This window comes from Pteronotus mesoamericanus, unplaced genomic scaffold, assembly GCF_021234165.1.
Source record: "Pteronotus mesoamericanus isolate MK-2021 breed Mesoamerican mustached bat unplaced genomic scaffold, CSHL_Meso_final contig_74, whole genome shotgun sequence".
NCBI classification, from domain to species: Eukaryota; Metazoa; Chordata; class Mammalia; order Chiroptera; family Mormoopidae; genus Pteronotus; species Pteronotus mesoamericanus.
Window position 1 is genome coordinate 28,951,867 of NW_026555247.1, and position 20,149 is coordinate 28,972,015.

The 20,149-nt window shown below is 41.4% G+C and overlaps 1 protein-coding gene across 1 annotated transcript in view; it reads left to right on the forward strand.

The window, feature by feature from the left end:
* Positions 1–229: 229 nt before the first annotated feature.
* The window catches only part of DCC (DCC netrin 1 receptor), a 1,009,790-nt gene continuing 989,870 nt past the window's right edge, over positions 230–20,149 (forward strand). Inside the window, exon 1 of the mRNA XM_054583674.1 lies at positions 230–320. Within this exon, the coding sequence (XP_054439649.1) occupies positions 230–320 (91 nt within the window). The remainder of the gene's footprint in view (positions 321–20,149) is intronic.

The following is a 20,149-nucleotide window of genomic DNA, read 5'->3' on the forward strand; positions in this document are numbered from 1 at the left end:
GCCTGCTTTTGCTGTTGATTCTGTCAGTGGACAAGGAAAAGGGCTTCGGAGGCAGAAGAGGCGCTGGGGAGGTGGGGAAAGAGGTGGAGGAAGAGGACGAGGAGGAGGAGGAGGAGGAAGCCGAAGGGGCTCGGCGGGAGTGTGTGCATGTGTGCATGGGTGTGTGAGTGCATGTGTGTGAGAGCTGCCGCTGCCCAGGACCCCCGGCCCCGAAGGTGTTGGTTGAAATATGGAGAATAGTCTTGGATGTGTCTGGGTACCCAAGCTGGCTTTTGTACTCTTCGGAGCTACCCTGCTCAGCGCACATCTTCAAGTCACCGGTAAGAGGTTCTTTCCTTTCTTCTCGTGGCAGCCCCCACTCCTACAACGCTTTTTCCTTTTCCTTCTCATTTCGTGTGGCCAGCAGTAGAATTGAGGTGGAAGGGGAAAGAGCGAGATGTTCGGTGCTTGCTCTGCGCCTGATTTCCTCACCGATGATAAAAGACGGGAAGACTTTTGTTTCTCTTGGGGGCGGAGGATGTTGGCGGCTGGGGAAAGGGGCGCCCCTTCACTCTTTTTAAACCCGGTGCTTCCTGAATCTGTGCTTTTGCAAATAAATATTTGCCTTGATTTGGAGAGCTGGAGACTCGGGGCAGGGAGGAAGCAGGTGACTGGGTTGCGTTCTTGAAGCCTTGGAAACCAGCGGCATAGGGGGATCGGGGGCAGCAGGGCCCTGTGGAGGACCGCGTCCAGGGGGCCCTGAGGAAGTCCGTTCAGAATGTAGGTGGTGGGGCTGAGTCGTCCGTCTGGGGTTACATGCGCCTCCGTTCGGAGACTGCGAGCCTGGAAGGGACCGCTACTGTGGTTTGGTACTTCGGCGGAGAGGACAGCGGTGCGGAAAAGCGAAGAGGGGCAGAGTTGTGAGGAGGAAGGAGGCGTGCTTTATTATTATTATTATTTTTTAACGGTGGATCCAGTTCCCAAGCTGAGCCTCCCGATATCTCCAGGACACTTCCAAACTCCAAATGATTGATATTCCGGGCAACCAGCCTCTTGGCTCTGGCGCTTGGCAAGCGCAGTTTCTAATTAAAAATGGCAAAACTGTTGGGGGGATGAATTGGGCTATAGCAGGAGAAAGAGGGATCTGAGGCATGCTCAGGGCTGCTGCAGTCTCTGAATACGGAGCTGGGGGCTTCAACGGCCAAAAAGAATTTTGAAAAGAACAAAATATCTCATGTTTATGTCCACTCGTGTTTGCCGGGCCTCACCCCAAGTGTAGGCGGGCCCTGGGGCACAGTGGGTGGCCTGGCCGAGAGGGAGTGGAGCAGAGTCTGCTGAGTATTCAAATCCCATCAGAAACTACCTTTTCCCAAATCCGAAAGAAAATGAGCCGCTGCCAGGGGCCCGCGTTGGAGGAGGAGCGCCCCAACCCACACTTAAGAAATTAACAGGGGATGGAAGGTAATTCACGGCCAGGCACCCAGCTGCCCCTGAGCCTGAAGCCCCTGCGTTCTTGTTCCTGCTAAATGCTGCATCGCCTAGGGTTTCGAATGCGAACAGGGAATGAGCCTCTGCTGGTAGCTAAGGATTTAGGCAAGCGCGGAGCCAGCTGGAAGCTCCCCAGATCCTGGTCCACGCACGAGCAGGAATCGGAGCATCCGTACCTACCCTTACTCCTCACCTTCGTTTGATCAGACAGTGCCAGAGAGCGCGCGCGCGCCCCTGTGGTACGCGTGTCCTGAATCCCAGCTCTCGGCGGCCTGTCGTGCTCTCTCCCTCCCCCCGGGCTAGTCCCCTCCCCCTGGGCTCCACTCTCCCAGAGCTTTGTCCTCCCCGATTACTCCTGTTGAAGGTGGGTGGGGGTCATCCCCGAAGTAAAGAATAGGTGTCTTTTTAAAATTCCCTCCTCAATACCAGCAGACACTAGACCCTGCAGTGAAAAGGACCCCCCCCTCCCCTTCTTCACAGAATATTGACTTGCGCTTTCTTGGGCACCTCGGGAGACCTTCAAGGAGGGGCGAGGGGAAGTTCTGAAGGGGCATTTCTCTCTCGGTGCAAAGTCTGCCAGCCGGGCCTGAAATGAGTTGGCTGAAAATACTGCATTAGGCAAGGTGTGCAAGAAAGGACAATGATGTTTTATTAGTTACGCTAAAATATTTTAAAGCCATTTCCCAAGTGACTTTGTCTAGCTAAATTAAATAAATGAAGACAGATTTATATGCGGTTTACTAATATCTAAATTAATTAAATATCCCTCTTCTCACTTAAGTTTCTTGTCTAGAGAGTTTGGGCCATATATAACTGCTTTAATTTCTTCTGCAACAGACAGGTCTGTGTTTGAAAAGGGAGACAAAACTATACCTATACAAGGGATGTGCCTGTGGGTAGGCTTGTGGATATAAATCTCTAAGCTTGCCTATACTTTTAAGTTTCTTTCTGTTATTTATAAATGAATTGTGTTGTAGTTTGCACAGGTCTCAGGAAAGTGAATAGTGCAGTTTTGAGATATTGTTAATTAATGGTCCTTTGCTCATTAACCTTTCTTTCTTTCTTTCTTTCTTTCTTTCTTTCTTTCTTTCTTTCTTTCTTTCTTTCTTTCTTTCTTTCTTTCTTTCTTTCTTTCTTTCTCTCTCTCTTTCTCTCTTTCTTTCCTTTTCTTTCTTTCCCTTCTTAAGGTACAGGCAGGGAATTGATGCTAAAGAAAGCAGAGTTCACTCTACGAAAGGACCAGTAGGAGGTGCCCTTAATAAGGCCAAGTGTCTACTGGCAGGTGCAATTCCTATTCAGCAAGATGTTTTAAAGACTTTGTTGATGCATGACAAAGGATAGGAGACTAGCAGCCACACTGGGTGTTTTCCCACTTCCCAGATAAAGTCTGAGGCTGCTGTAGATTGTTATGAAATTGTTACGCCCTCACCAGTGGCGTCCCTGAGCAGCATCAGCGTAGGACGAGGGCTTGATGTTGAAGGAGGATGTGGATGGTCGCTTTCTAGTTGGCTTTTGTAAGATGTCATGTTCTTATGTATTTGACTTGAGCACCAAGCAGAGCACTAAGTAGAACGCCAGGGTATCAGATGAGATGAAAATTCTAGATGTGCGATGTTAATGAATGAAATAGTAGGCATACATGTTAATTAATTAATTATTCATATGTTTGGATTGCATTCTATTGAAAAGCTCTGAGAGTTTCTGTAGCCTGGTGAAATGAGGCTACTGCCTTCCCACTGCCCTTCTTCTCCCCCTAGCCAAGCTCGATCGGATGCCCCATCTGGGCTTGCGGTGCAGCGGAGCATGGCAGGGCCCGGGGGCTCCCCAGCTGCCTGGCTGTCCACTCCCCTTTGAGCGCTGCAGCATAAATCACCAGCGACCTGTCACAGCATCCACTTCCCACACAGCAGCAGTTGCCCTCTGAGTTATGAAGCATGTGAAACAGTCACCACGTGTGTTATATGTGACTATATTAGGCTTAGTGCATTTGCTTTAATGCCCTTAAAAGCTGGGCTGGCTTGAGCCACTGATAGGCACTTTTTTCTGAGGAAGAGACTTATAACTTCTCAGCATGTATGGCTTGCATTTACTCTCTGGCAAGTTGACCTCTCAGCAAACTTCTTTATTGTTTTCATTGAAGAGGAAGAGCTTTAATATGATCCAAATTCCTGAGTGAAGCCCTGCTAGAAGTTTCTCCTGGAGTACAGGATATTTGTGGACTGTGGGATGATTTTCTCAGCCAATGGGAAGCTTGGTGAGAGATTGGGGAAGTGATTTTTGGGAAGAAGAGAGTATTTCTACTTGTTTCTGGAGAGGAAAGGGATCCCCAGTACACTGAGGGAATCCCAGCACTTTTGTTATCCTCAAAAACATGTTTTTTTGTGAGTAAATATTTCTTCCTGTCTGGCTGCATTTCTTCTTTCATGCATCCAGTGGTCCGAGTCTTCAAAGTCACGTGATTTGCTCCGGGAGTTTTTCTACTGCACACAGTGGAGTTGTCTAGTACTGGCTCCCTCCTTTGGAAACAAGCGCTGATTTAAATCTTGACTTCCCCATCAAACACTTATCTTTAGGTGGTGCTGCATATTTACAGACAGTGCTGAAGTTTCTGAACAGGACTTTTTCTTTACATAGAAGCCTGGGCCCTAAGGTTACATTTTCAAGCAAATATTCCTGTTTGGAGAATCTGCCATCCTATATTTCAAAAGTGAAACTTCTTCCTCATGCTTCTACCAGGCAGGGTAAGTAGATGAGAAAAGAATGCAGTTGTTTCTGGAATTTTCCTAAATGAAAACACAATCATACATATATGAGATAGAGAGGTTTTCCATCCTCTGTGCCACCTCCCAAAATCTATGACTTTGGGGTGAATTAAGGCAGTGCTAATGACATCGAGACTCCCAGAAACCATCGGAATTTCGCTGGTGAGGGTGCTTCCCTTGGCTGGTGATAGGCCTTCCCACCAGCTAAGAGCCTGTGTGCTCTCAGAACCTGGTACCACGTGCAGAATACATTGCTCAGTGTTGGTACTTGTTACACAGTGACTGGCTCCAATGACAAATTTTTGATGGATTAATCTACCTCAGATGATAATCTCTTAGATGAACTATATATTATGTAAATTTGGGGAAGACTTCCTTTTGCCTGAGTAAAAAGAATAATGACATAAACCCACTGAGGATTACTTGATTAATTAACTAAAGATAAAAAGTCACTTGCTTCTGGAAACATACTGTAATCCCTAAAGAAAAGTGATAAACACTATGCACATTTACAATTCATAAAGCATAAGCGTGGAGTTGTCTCTTTTTTTAAATACTTTTTTGTTCATTATGATGATCCAGAGGAAGCCTGGAGAACTTCATGACTTGTCACAGCAGTTACATACCTTTATGAATTGTAGCCTGGGGTCTTAGTAACTCTCGACTGAAACACACCAAGTTAAATATCAGCACAATGCCCTGTCAACTCTGCAGGCTGCTAGTGGCCTCTCTCTTGCCTGTCTCTGTGGACTTTATCTCTATCGTGAGTTTATCTCTAAACTCAGTGGACTCAACACCGCCTCCTTTGCTGCAGCCCAGGAAAGCCCCACCTACCGTGGCTCCAAGGCCCTGGTCCTCAGGCACAGTGTTTACCATGCTGTAAGTTCATGCATCTTTCAGCGGACAGCTAAGCTGTACTCTAAAAACAGCTTAGCATGGAAGACTCTAGCTAGTGGCCCCTCAGCCAGTGTTGAAGTTCAAGAGCTCATGAGCATATGAAGAGAAAGGGAGCATAAGAGGATTCTAGGTGATGCCCACCCAGGCAGACTGGTTTTCAAGAGGGTGTTTCCAGGTTGGAACTTTGATTTTCTTCAAGTTACTACTTTTCAGAGATCAAAGCATTTCTTAGTGGTATTATAGTATCAGTAGCATGGCAGTGACCCAAAGCATTTAAGATATTTTTCTTTAAAACAACACCTCTAGTAAAGTGAATGTTAAACTAGTTGAGAAGAATGGAAGAACATCCAGCTTCTTTTTTCTGTAGGCCAATTAAAAAAATGTACAAGAAGAAAATTACATGTTACTTATGCCAAGTGGGTAATAGCAAAAAATAAAATGCAAATTATTATACACCTTTATAAATTGCAGCACTCCAGTAAATTACAACACAGTTGAGTATCATGCCTTTGCTTCCTCCCACACTAGAGGGTTGATTTCTTATCTTACATTTCTTCGGTTTAATGCTCTACTAATGTAGAAATACAGGATGGCTGATTGATGATCAAAATTGCTCTAGTGCTCCAAATTTCTTTGACAAAATTTAGCCTGAGATTAAAACAAAAACAAAGAACAGGCCCCTTTAAGCCAACTATTAAGTAAGTATGTTTTCCTTGGTGGTTTATGAATGCCTGAACTCTGTCCAATGGTATGGTTTAGAAATTCATAGTAACGTGTATGATTGAATATTCCTTCTTTCTATTGACAGTACTTTTCCAATGGTAATACTAGTATATGCTGCTTTTTTATAAATAGTTCCAAACAACTATATTGTTGACAGCTTTCTTTTGGGGGGGGGGAGGGGGGTGGGAAGTTCAGCCTGAAAATATACAAACCATTCCACATTTATTGATCATATTTTAAAAAGTCTACTTTTTAAAAGATTTTCTTTATTTATTTTTAGAGGGAGGAAGGGAGGAAGAAAGTGAGGGAGAGAAACATCAATGTGTGGTTGCTTCTCGAGTGCCCCCAACTGGGGACCTGGCCCACAACCCAGGCATGTGCCCTGACTGGGAATTGAACCAGCGACCTTTCAGTTCACAGACCGGCACTAAATCCATGGAGCCACACCAGCCAGGGCTAGATTTTACTAAATTTTCATGGTCTTTGAAAATATTTATGCACTCACTTAGCTGCCTTTTAATTACATAAACATAAGCTTACCTGTCCTTAATAGACCAAAGGCATCACTGTGGCTCAGTTATTATATTATCTGATATTATAGGGATGATTTCTGAAATTGTTAACATCAATAAGGGCTGTTTATTTTTCCATCATATGGCCATGGGCTGCCACTTTTGTTTCTTTAAGATTTTTTATTTTTATTCCTGATTCATAAAATGCATGTTATCTACTTGCTTATGTCCAGCTTGAACTTCTCACTGTCATAAGACTTACAAAGCAGTCCTCCTCTTTTCTTTTTTTGATTTGCTGAGAACTAGGAAACTACATTTTGTTGAGATTGTGTCTAAAGTAAAGGAGGAGATTCTAACTCAGGACCTATATCCCTCACAAGAGGGGAAAAAAAAACCTAATTGATTTTCACTTAATGGGTTTGTAGCATTTCTGAAATGTGATACTACTTTGTATACTGTTTTTTATTGTGCAACATATTTTTCTTTGTTCAATGAGAGTATGGACTAGATAACTTGTAGTTATAGTACTAACTTTAACATTATATGATTTATTTAGATTATGAAATGTATACTATACATATAGTGTGTGGTATAATTAATAACATCAATGATCACAATAACAACAATTATAATGAAATAAATACCCATGTACACATCAGCAACTTTCTTAATTTTGTGTTATTTCATCCCTTGCCTTTTTTATTGTTTTGCCATACCTGTAAGCATCATTAACATGTTATTTTGCTTTTCCTGTACGTGACCATTATAAAATAAATATACATTTTCTCTGATTTGCATTTTTTCAACATTAAATATTTGATATTTATCTATGAAGATGCATATTACTATATTTCAGTCACTTTCTCTGCTGTGTAATATACCACAATATTAACTTAGTCATATTTTATCCAACCAACCATTAATGGAGTGTTGGGCCCTCAGTATTTTGCTATCACCAGTAATGATGCTATAAACATTCCTGAACATGTTCCCCATAACAAATTTACTACCATGTCTAGGGTGCATCTCTGGGGAGTTACTGAGTCATAGAAAGGATATCTTTATTTTTAGGAGGCAGTGACAAAAACTCCTTCCAGGAGCACAGAAAAGTCCCCTTTGTTCCATGTCTCCACCAATAACTTTGTATTGTCATATGTTTAAATTGCTCTCATCTGGTGAATAGGAATTAGCATCTCACTGTGGTTTTAATTTGTCTTTCCCTGATTGCTAATAAGGTTGAGGATATTTTGTCCCCAGAAATTTATTGGCCATTTGTGGTTTCAGCAAACTATTTCTATGATTCCTTTTCTCTAATAAGGAGCCATTTGCTTTGAGGCATCAAAATTATGTGTAGATATTCTTTTTTTTTTCCCCTCTACTAAGCAGCTTTTTGCTTTTAGGCATAGATGTTATCAGTAGCCTAAATTTTAGAAAGTAGTTGCCTGATACTGCATCATGCTTATTTTAGCCCAGACTTTCCTTAAGCATCTTTTCAGAATGTACACTTCTTTTTAACTGGACAAGAGATCCTTAGCTACTATAAGATTATTGAATACTTAGAGTAACCCTTACCTTTTCAGTATCCTGCCTTATTTTGTTCATCATGTCTTTGTAACATACTACTTACAGGGAAGCAAGATGCTGGGGTGCCAGGCTTAATTAAAGGAACAGTAAAAATCCTCTGAATATCATGGTACTGAAAGATGGCTCCATCACAGAATTATAATGGTAGGTGCTAAATCTGAGTTAAAAAATCTTAACCTGACCTTTTGACCTTAGTTATGTTTCCAATATGGTAAAATGCATAGGCCCAGGACCATGGTTCCATGTGTGACTGTGGGTTTCAAACAAACAACCATGCTCAGGCCTGTGCATATGCACACCTTCCCGGTTTTGTTTGGGCGCATAGTCATTTCACCTGTTCCTCTGAGATGAGCTAATGAAGGGCCCTGGATGAAGAACAGCATCAGCTGTGCCAGGAGTGGCTTCTCTGGTGTGTTACCTCTGTGCTGGCTCAGAGAGGTGAGCCGGGGCTGAGCCATCTGAGCCAACCCCCTGCACCCAAAGTCCTCAATCCATTGTTCCCACATCTTTCCTCAGCCTCTTGGGATCCCTGAAGAATATCAATTAGAGTGAAAATCTGCAAAGCTTTCCCTTTCATGTCTAATGTCTGGGCAGGGCTGTTCCCTGCAGGACAATTTCTAGTTATTTTCCCTTTCTGGTTTGAGACATCTCCAGGGATGGTTTGTTCACTGTTTCCCTTGGGAAGCTTTTCAGCAGCATATCAGTTCTTGTTGTTAACAATTTATTTTACAATTCACCTTAGACAGCCCTGTTGTAAATGTTCTTCCTGTTGTCCCTGCCACCCAACTCTTGGTTCCTGTTTTCCTTCCTCATTGACACTCTTTCTGTGCTGAACTGTGTTAGGTCATTCGGCCATAAGTCATTCTGCCCCCCACCCCCACCTCTTAGTCCTTACTTAACCAGATCATAAATATTTAGTTGACTTACTCTTTCCTCATACTCCTCCAGAAACTTCGTCACGTTTATTTCCCACCTGATCTCCCTCTAGTTTGTTTACATCTTTCTAGTAATTAAGGGCCCTAAATTTAATGTGCTCTTCTCAGTAAGCTTTTCCAAGGCATATACAGAAAATGTAGATTCAGCATCATCTTTAGCTTATTATACCATCCTTCATGGGTACCCATTTTGCCTCTCTTAAAATCTATGCTCTCACTTTTTAGGTAGGATGCTCAATGCCTAGCAAAATCATTGAGGTATTATAAGGATCAAGTAAGATCAATAATTTGATTCAAGGTAATAGATACTGACTCTTTGATGTGGGTGACAAAGAAGTAAATGAAAGGCCTAAATTTGTCTCTGTTCTCCAAGGGTTTATCAGCAAGTCAAGGTGGCAGGCACAGGCACAGCTAAAGAGGATGCAAGGCAGAACAAAGTACTCGCTAAATGAAGAGAAGCATGTACAAAGTGGGGCGGACTCTGAAAACGTCAACTACAATGTGTGCACATTATATCATTAATATATTAATGTTAGCCAGATGGGCTTGCAGAGCCTATTCATTCCTCCTTGTATCCTTAGATTGGCTGAAACAAAATAAAACAAAAGCAACAGGAAGGGAGTGTAAAGAGTTGTCAATCATGTTTCAACCAAGCTATGGATATGGTCAGGGTGAGGGTATCAGTGTTTTCCTTGGCAGATTTTGTAGCCTGTTGCTATAAATATATCCCCAGCCTTCCATGACCCTGTGCTCAGATGATGATGGAGCTTTGAGCATAGTGGGATGGAAATGCTAATCAATGAATATATTAATAAATACATAATTTCAAATGCAATAAGGCTTTGAACACAAGAAGGTGTTGTAGGAGAATAACTCAGCAGATGAAAGAAGGCTTCCCTGGGAAAGTTGTGATGACACTTGAAGAACCAGGTAATTAAAGAAGGGTTACTTGAGAGGGTCAGGAAGAGAATGCTAGGTAAGAAAGGTGAGTACTAAGGCTCTGGAGTGGGAGGAAGCAAAGTGTGTTCAAAGAAGACCAGGGTACTCAGGGTTAGGAGAGCTAAGCATGGCAACAGCTCAGATGAGGCCTGAGAAGATCTCAGGATTCCCTCTTGAAGACAGTCGCTACTCGTACTCACTACAGAAGTCTTCCCATGATCTGCCATTTCCTTTCTGTGGTTTCAGTTACCTGCTGTCCACTGTGCTCCAGAAATATTTAATGGAAAATTCTGGAGATAAACAATTCATACATTTAAAATTGCACACCATTCTCAGTATCCTGATGAAACCTTCTCCTGTCCTACTGGACCCTGCCAGGGACGTGACTCTTCCCTTTGTCCAGGGTCTCCATGCTGTAGATGCTCCCTGTCCCTTAGTCACTTAGTTTTTGTCTTGGTTATCAGATTGACTGTTCTGGTAGCATAGTGCTTGTGTTCAGGCAACCCTTATTTTACTTAATAACAGCCCCAAGGAACAAGGGTAGTGATGCTGGCAATTCAGACATGCCAAAGAGAAGCTGTAAAGTGCTTCCCTTAACAGAAAAGGAGTGTATGTATGCAGAAAAAACATAGCATACATAGGGCTTGGTTTCAGGCATCCACTAGGGGTCTTGGAATATATCCCCTGGGGATAAGGAGGACTACTCTGAATACTGTTTGAATGAAATCAATTCAAGACAAAGACCTTATATCAGCAGAATCATTAAAAAATTTAAGCAAATTACATAAGCAGTCCTTACCCTGATTTTCTTATTAGCTAGCAGATGTGAATTTATGAACCTGTCTATCTTACATGTCTAGAAATACCTCATGGGGTTGCTGTAGATTTAACAAATATAACCCAGGCAAAGGGACTTTGGAAAGTGTAAAGAGTTAGACAAACGTAAATGATTATTAATAAGCGTGTGTTCCAGGCTACTTCTTTGGAAGCTATCACTGAGTGGAGAAAATAGGGCTTTCACCTTTTCTGCAGAAGTAGGTTTAGCATGGGATTTTCTTTTTCCTGTAGCTTCCTTTGAAATGTGTCCCTGATGGCTCTTGGTGATTAAAAAGAAAAAAATGAGCATAAGGTTGAAAAAAATTTTCAGATTGCTTTCTCAATATGCTTCTTTCCTATATATTTCCTCTCTGTTACAGTTTCTTAAAAATATGGATGAATGTTCTCTTAGATTTAAGTTACAGCTCATTTAGAAATCACTGAGCTTGCAACATTTCCTCTACCACTGTAAGTCGCCAAGGAGTTGGTGCATGGTCCTGTGGTCTTTGGTCCTGATGGGACAGGTGACACAGCCTAGGGAGAAAAGCCTGCCAGCTGGTGGCCTTGACTTTGACTTACCCATCTGTAAAATAGAGACAAAATAACCTCTTTGTTTCCTAACTCTAAATTGAAGATAAACTCACTCCAACAGTTAGATATATAAAATACCTATTTTATTACCTAGCATCTAATAAATGTTCCCTAAATGCTATGTATTTTTAGTATTATATTCATATGGGCTAGATTTCTACTGAGATAAGTCTTTACAAATAGAAAATTTCACAGACACGGGCAGGCCACTCTGGAACCCTCCTCAATTTTATTGTTGTAGTTGATGATTTTAAAGGCTTAGAAATAAATAAGACAGCCAGACTCCAGCAGCAATTTTGAAATCAAGCGCATGCTTTTTTTAGTTGACCGTGGTTAGGTGGGCCATGGTCCACGCCTTTGCTATGTTTAGAAGCTAACAGGTTCAGCTAAGTTAGACCTGACACAGTGCAGTACTGATCAAACTTGGCACCACATAACACAACTGCTGTGGATTCCTCATCCAAACTGACCTCTCCCATTAACTTCTCTCTGGTTAACCACATCTATTTCCTACAGACCCACCGAGGCATCCACAGAGCATGAACAAGTAGAAGCAAACCCTTGCTTGGTTAATGTGTAGTGCTAGGTGTAATTTGTCTCAAGGGTCTTCTCTCTGGAAGAGGGGCTGTCATCTTGATTGTGTATTAATGCCCACCCCTACCTCATATTAATTAATTTAGAGTCTCTGAGATGCATCCCAGTGCCAGTATTTTTAAACCTCCAATGTTCAGCCAAGTTTGAGTACCTGTATATAAGCATCCACGGACCAGCAGTTTTTGCATCACTTGGAAGCTTTTTTTAGAAATGCAGATTCATGCCACACCCAGACATGAACTGGACTAGAATCCCAGATGACTGGGAAACATTGACCTAGGAGACTGAAAACCCGCTGAGGAAAGCGACCCTGTTTCTCTTCTTTGTAAAAATCTAGTTAATGAGAAAATGTTTTTTCCATGCTAGTCTAGCCTCAGCTTGGAGTCTTTTTGGAGCGCGTTGGCTTCAGGAGTTGGTCTTATAATGGCAAACTATGCCCACATCAAAGAGCCTTCCTTTTTGAGGTTTAGTATATTTCTTGGAGGCCATGACATACGTCATTTCCTTGAGATTTAAAGACCTTGAAAATACTCTGAAAATTCTCCTTGGGTGTTTTATCTGCCTTTTCTCTAATTTTCTCATCAATGCTCAAGAAAAGAAGGAGCATTTTAAAAGGATCTGCTGGTTTTCATTCCATATTTTCCCCTTTCTCTACCTCCTTTCCTTCTTAAATACTCAGACCCGGGGGAAAAAGACAGTCACTTGAAAGGAGGACAGGGACCCTGGGTCTTTCTCTCCCCTCCCTCCTCTGCCTCTCAAGTCCGATGCTGAAATCACACATGTGCTCAAAGGAAAACCCTCACAGGCACCCCAGGGACCCCATGCTGTGTCTTGCCTTTTGATTGGGAATGATCTTCAGGGCATGAAACATGCCGAGTGCTCATTTGCCTGGGCGCGTGTGGCTGGGGAGAAGGGGCATAATGGAGGTTTTTGAAGAAGAGTAAAGATTTACAGACAGGGGGCTCACTGCGAGGTGTTGAAGCTTCTCCTCTGTGCCGCCTGTCAGAGGGAAGAGCTTGCACTGGCGTGCTCCGAGTCAGACTGCACACAAGAAAACGCGGGGGCTCAGCTGTGCGGATCGCATCGGTCTGAATGAAAATCTCTAGTGTTCCTCCTGGTGAGAGAAGTTCCTGCTTAGCTCGTGAACTGTAGGCCCTTTTCTGGTCCCAGAAGAAAATGAGTGGGGCTTTTGTGAAAGGTTATGTAAGGCTGCCGGTTTTTTTTTTTTCTTTTTTTCCCCCTAGAGTAAAATTCTATTTATACAGGGGTGGAACTGCCTTTTAGAGAGAAAACGCATTTTATTTCCTATAGCTTAGGAAGGATAATTTAATCAATCTTCAAGAAAGAATTAAAGAAAAAGAGGAAGAACAATATCGCAGGCAGAGAGAGTGGGACCTACAGAAAGGAACAGGCTTACCCGTACACCAAAAGGGTGTGGGTTTGATCCCCAGGCAGGTCACATACCTGGGTTGCAGTTTTGAGTCCTAGTCAGGGCAGGGATGGGAAACAAGTGATCTATGTCTGTCTGTCTGTCTGTCTCTCTGTCCCCTCCCTTCCTCTCTTTCTAAATCAATGAGCATATGCTCTGGGGAGGATTAAAAAGAAAAAGAAATGGGTGTACAGAGAGCTTCATGGTTGTCCTGGTCCTTGTTTCTGTAGCTTCTATAGGGTGACCAACCATCCCCGTTTGCCAGAATCTGGGAGGTTTCCCAGGAAGCAGGACTTCCTGTGTCAGCAGTAGCATCACCCAGGTACACTGGAACGGTTGGTCACCTTCAATTAGATATTGTGGTGGGGAGGGAAGCAGGGAAAATGCTGAAGCGTGTCCAGCAGGGTTGTGGTATTTTAGACAACATGCTGTTAGTTGGAGGCATAATTAGGGGTGGTGGCAAGAGCTATAGAAAGGGGGCTGTTTAAACAGTCAGGGGAAGTTGAGTACCCATATGGAGGTTTAGAAATAACGTGGGCTATTATCTGAGTCATAGAGTCCTTACCTCTAAACCTGTCCTACAGTAAAACTTAATGCGCAAAACTTCAGGTGTGTCTTTATTTTTTCCAACTATATGGCCAAAAAACTCAGAAACAGCTTATTCCCAATATCAGGATATCTTCTGGAGATGGTAGGATAATGTATTTATTGAAAAAGTCATATCTAAAAGTCACATGTCTTGTCACGCCTAGTATAATGCTAGATACATGCTAACTATTCAATAATACTATTATTCAATTGACTTCCATATAATGATTATTCTCAATTTGCACAGAATTTCAAGTTGCTCTTATGCGCTAGGCATACACAGTTCAGTTAAGGATGTGATAAATTTGAGAATACTCAGTTAACTACAGAGAAAATTTATTCTATTCTTCTTTCCCTTTTCTTTTTGCTTGATTTTTTTTTTCTTAACATGCCACTACCACTAATTTTACTGGCAATGTTCCAGACTTTTCATGAAAAATTCAAAATCAAGGAAATCCTGAAAAACTAAAATGCAAATTTGTGAAGTTATACAATTTCCTGTCTCTTTAAGCCCTGTAACTAATGCATCTAGGGCCTTTATCAACTCACATATATGAAAATGGAACAAGATAAAATAGGTGAATAATTGTTTCCTGTATAAAAATCCCAGGGATAGACTCTGGGGTGTTTTTTTTTTTTTTTAGAACTATTCCTGAGGACTGGGATGAGTCAAAGAATTAAAATGTTATTTTTGTAGAAGTCTGTGGAAGCCAAGGCAAGACAGTGAGTTAACAAAGGTACCTAGAATGAAAGGGTGAGTACTTGATGTGTTTCAGTGTGTCAGTCAGGCACAAAAGGACCTCAGCAGTGGTCTGTGATGACTCTCTCACTGAGCTGATGATGAGACAGGGAAGTTAACTGAGCCCTCAAATCTCAAGTCTAGGAAGGAGTGTCAGGAAGCACTTCTACACACATGGGCTTAAACCTTGGCTCTACCAAGACTGAACTCTATGACCCTCATTAGGATGCAGGCTCCTCATCCCTAAAATCGAGAAAACCATTGTTGAATGGGTTAATGAAAAGAGTGCATTACTCTGAAGGATTATCACAGTCCTTGGTACAGAGGGAGGGAGCACAAAGCTACTTCTATTTTTATTCATTCATTCAACAGATGTTTATTGAGATCATGCTTGGTTTATCATATATGGCGGCTCCTATGGTGGATGCAAAAACATAATGCACACTTCCACTGTGCTGATAGAGGCAACAGAATGCTTAGGGAAATGAGACGTTGGAAGTGTAAATATGACAGAAAGAGAAGCAGAGTTAGAAGACAACCTGTCATTAGGAACCAAATGAGTGAGGGGTGCAGATGGAAGAGAGGAAAGGAAGAACATTGTTAGAGAGGTTCACAAATGAGGAGGAATTGAGTTGGGCAAGGTGTTTGGAGAGGACGAGAGTGTATTCCTATGTGGACACTGTTCTTTGCATGTTCAGACTCTGGAAGATAAGAGAAAAGGAAAGGTGGGGAGCACTTCGCTTTTAACGTAGCCATAGCATCAGTTCTTACCCCCAACTACTGACTCCTTTGTTCACCAGCCTCTTCCTAAGAGGGTTTGTGATAGCCTAGGAGAAAAAGGGAGGGAGAAGCGACAAGGTCACCTGAGAAGTAACCTTGGTGGCATAAATAATGGAATTGTGCAATGAACAGGTTTTGTCTGAGAGGCTTTTCTTCTAATAATCTTAGGGAAGTCTCAGAAGGACAGATTGCTCGGGAAAGAACAGTTGCCACCATGCACCACATTTTGAACTCTGAGATCTCTAGCTGAGAAAGCAAATGGAAGCACCTGTGCTGCTGGAATAAATCTGTGCGGGAAATTACTGTTTCCATCTATTTCCTTTCCACACAGTTTCAAAATGTATAAAAATCTTTGATCCAGGATGCCAGAATCCTTTATTACTAATGCATGAAAGGGCACTATCTCAGCCATCAAAGGTTTTCTGTACAGTTTACAGCCAAAGGGCAGGCTTCCCAGCCCAGAATTTTCAGCTTAAATAACTTTTTGTCCTTTCTCCCCAAATATACTGTCATATAAGGTTATGATGATTAATCATTCACAAATCATAATGTTGCTTTATGTTCATCTGATACTTTATATTTCCTAGTGGCTTTCATGTCCATTTACCTAAATTCATTTCCCAATGCTTCTAAAAAGTGGGCAGAAGAGCTAATTCATCTCACATGTTCTACGAGTGAGGTTTTGAAGACTGGTGGTCTGTTATTTGTTTAAGACCACACAGAAGTTATTTCGTAATGAAAACCCAAATCTCTGACTTTTAATTCATTTATTCACTAGTATATATTTGACAGTTTCTAAAAACAAGGGGAAAAATAAAGCAAGGATATTTTACTTTTTTGTTCAACCAAAGTGCATGTTCCAAAAAAAAAGAGACATCTAACACTCAAATCTTAATTTCTAGTATCCTTTTCCAATGAAAGGAACAATAGTTCCTTGAAAGGATAGCTGATTCTAAGACATAAGTTCAAAATGCATAAGACAGGCCTGGAGCATCTTACGGTGTCAGAAAGTAAGGAAGCTTTTTTAAAAAATGAAAAATAGAGTATGTCAAAGGGACACAGGGACTAACTGAAAGCCCTCAATTTGAGCAACACAATAAATCAAGTAATTTTGGATTATAATCCATAATGCAAAACAAATATCCATGTGCCTATACTGCTATAAACAAATGGGAAAGAATAGACAAATCTCCCATGTAGAAGAATTTCATATAGTTTGTATGGATCATCTACTTTCAAGGAGGTGGAATATAACTCTCACTCTTTTCAGCGTGGACTGTTCATAGTGACTTCCTTCCAAAGAGTGGAGGGTGCAAGGTGGGGGAGGGCAACTTTAAAGAGAAACCTGATAAACACGCCCTTGGCCAGATGGTCAAGGCCATCAGCGATGATAAATCATGTTAATAGCAAGTAACCCTGGTGTTATGTGATGAGATTGGCACTTCCTCTCTGTGATCTTCGTTTCCCAAAGTTATAACTTCAGTCTAATGACGAGCAAAACAGCAGACACCACCAAATGAGAAACGTTCCACAAAACACCTCGCCAGAACTCCTCAAAAGCACCAAGGTTACCAAAAAAGGGTATCAGTGCGACCGCATCAGTGCCAAGAGAAGCCTCGGGAAACATGATGACAAAGTGTAATTGCCACCCTGTGTGGGGTCCTGGAACAGAAACAGAACTGTAGGTAAAAAAACTAAAGAAATTAAGTAAAATGTGGACTTTTGTTAATAATGCATCAGTATTAACTCATTGCTTTTTATACATGTGCCATATTGATATGTTAGCAATAATTGGGGAAACTTTGTGTGGGGTAGACAGGAACTTTTTGTACTATCTTCACAACTTTTCTGTAAATCTAAAATTAGTCTAAAATTAAAATTTATGTTTAAAAATGCTATCTTGTAAGAATGGGACAACAGGCACAATCCTTAATTCCACTGAGCTTGTTTCTCCCTGTCTAAAATAAGGATGATAATTTTACTCTTGTATGGGTATTCTGAGAATTATAGAGGACGTTTCTATAACCCTTGATCTTGTTTCTCAAACAGTAGTTTGCACGGGCACACCTTGTGTGCTTTTTAAAATGCCAATGTCCAGGCTCCACCTCACAGCACCCGAATCAGAGCCCCCGGGTGGACCAGGAGAAACTGGGAAACGGCATTTTAACATGCTATCTTGGTGATTCTTACACACACTTAACTTTGAAAACCCCATACTTTGCTGTACAATAATAATAATAATGACTGATTTTTATGAGTCTGTGTGGTTTAAAGTGATATGACAGATACTGCATATGAAATATTTATTACCCACTGGTTCTTTAATTTAATAAAAGGGTGTTTTCCTTTCTACTCAGCAATGCCAACTAAAGGACTCTACTCCCCAAGATTCCTTTGCATGTAGGTGTGGCCATGTAACAGTCTGGCAAATGTCATGGAATCAGGAGATTCCTTGGGACTTTGAAGGAAGTTTACTCTCCTGACCTGAGAACCACTTTTATCTTCCTTCGTTGCTTCCTTTTTTGTGCCTGGACAGCATAAGTGAGACCTGAAGTTGGACTAGCCACCCTGCACTGTATTGCTAATTAAGGACAATGAGAAGGAAATAGAAAGAAGTCTACGGTCACTTCCTTGAGCAGCAATACCATTTTGGGACTGCTCCCTTCTAGACTTCTTGTTATTGTGAGCAATTAAACCTCTATTTAGTTTTAAACCACCATAATGGGGTTTCTGTCCTGTGGAGCCACACTCAGTCCCAGCTTCTGTGTGTTCCCTTGTAATTTACTCCTCACAGTAAAACTGTAAGGGAGGAGCTAATATTATGCCTTTTTCTACATGTGAAGGTGAGACACTAGGAAGTTAGCCAATTTTCCCATGGCTCTGTGCTAGTAAATTGCAGACCTGATTCAAATTCTGGCTTTAAAGCACACGTTCTTGAATGCATGCTGTAATTTCTAGATAAATAGTAGATATTAGTATTATATTATTGTTGTTATTTTTATAATATTCCCTTTCCTCTCCAAATAGGCAATATTTTCCTATGAGCCATTTATTATTTAGACACTTCTAGATTATCGAGTATCTAAATAAAAACTCAATTTTCTGCTAATCGTTTTCAAATGTCACAGTTTTCGCTAACAAGTTATAAGACAGCTTTGTGCACTTTAATTTCCTCTGAAAAGAAATCCACTGCCACCTTATAAAAGACTAACATTCCATCTACAGCTTTGGAATGCTAATGCCCTGCCTTAACAAGCAGGCAAAGCTCTGTAATTCACATATGTGTTGTAATTTCTCTCCTATTGTAGTGTAAGGGAATTTCACATAGTTTTGATATATCGTGTAAATTAGGCCAACAAAGTGCTGTGCTATGTCTTCATTAAAATAGGAGACGGTAATAATGCAACCATGTAGCGTGGTCCTGCAGCCCTTGAGTTATGAACATTCAATAGCATCTCCTTACTTGTGCTTAAGTTGGCATTTGTGAGCAGCATATAATCAATTAATCAATAACCCAATTTTCTGTTAAAGAGATGGTGCATCATTTGTTATAAAAATCAGGGACCATTGTATGATTTTATAAAAAAAAAAGAGCTGTGCCAGCAAGGAACCTCCTTTGAAAAACACTGAAAGCCTTTATTCAGGGATGATGATTTTGCTTAACTCAGCCGAAGGTGAAATTGGATACAAATGCTCAGTTCCTGAACCATTTTATTATTTTGCAGCTTCTAGAAGAGAAAGCACCAATTTGGGGTTGCAGGTAAAAATGCATTGTTTTTACTCATGATTGAAGATGGGTAAGGGGATTCATCTATGAAATGCATAGTGAAAGTAAACTGATCCTAAAACTTCAAAGTTTAAAACTGATTCTTTCCTTTCTCTTACAAAGTTTGAAGAGTATGCACAATAACCTCCTATGTCTCACATAAGGTCACAGCAACACAAAGTGATGCTACTAGGTTGATAGCGCGGACAGCCATGTGGAGATGGAAACCTGGCCCTCCCGCAGTCTGACGCTTATTCATATTCTTCTCTTCATATAATTCCCGCCTAAAAAAGGCTTACATGCTTATTGTGAAAATTCAAACACAGTATCATGAAAATATGTGAGCTGGAGAATGAACCTTATCTGTAATTCTATCCCCCTCCAGGTAAATCACTGTTCATTGGTTATGTTTAGTCTTTTGTCTCTTTTTGTCAGTTTTTTACTCTTTCTACCAACCACACAATTACTGTGAAACTTGAGGAAAGTTATGTTTATTTTTCATCACATCAAAATATTGATAGCTGTGTTATTTTTACCTGAATAAGCAAGTAAATCTTAAAATAACAGTGACAACAAAGCCAAACAACGCCAAAACCCGCCAACATTGGCTCTATCATTTAGAGGATATGATAAGATGAAAATGTTCTTTTACTTTTGAAGAGACAAGTGCAAGACATGCCTGTCTCCTCTTCCACATGGAGGGAAAAAAGGGAGCTCCAAAGCCTCAGAAATGCCCAACCATCCTCAAACGCCTTGCTTCTCAAAGTGTGGCCAGTGGCCCAGTCATCTGAGCATCACATGGGTGTTTGTTAGAAAGGCAGAAACTCAGGCTTCATCCCAGATCTGCTGATTCAGAATGTACATGTTGGGAAGATCCCTTCATAAGGTATACAGAAGCCACAGTCTGGAGAGTGCCGGTCTAGCTCTAGCATGCTTCCTGCTTGGATCTCTGTCATGTTCTAAGGGGTGCAATTGCTCATCAGTTAGCAATGTTGTCAGAGAGACAGTCGGTGCCATCACTGCTCTT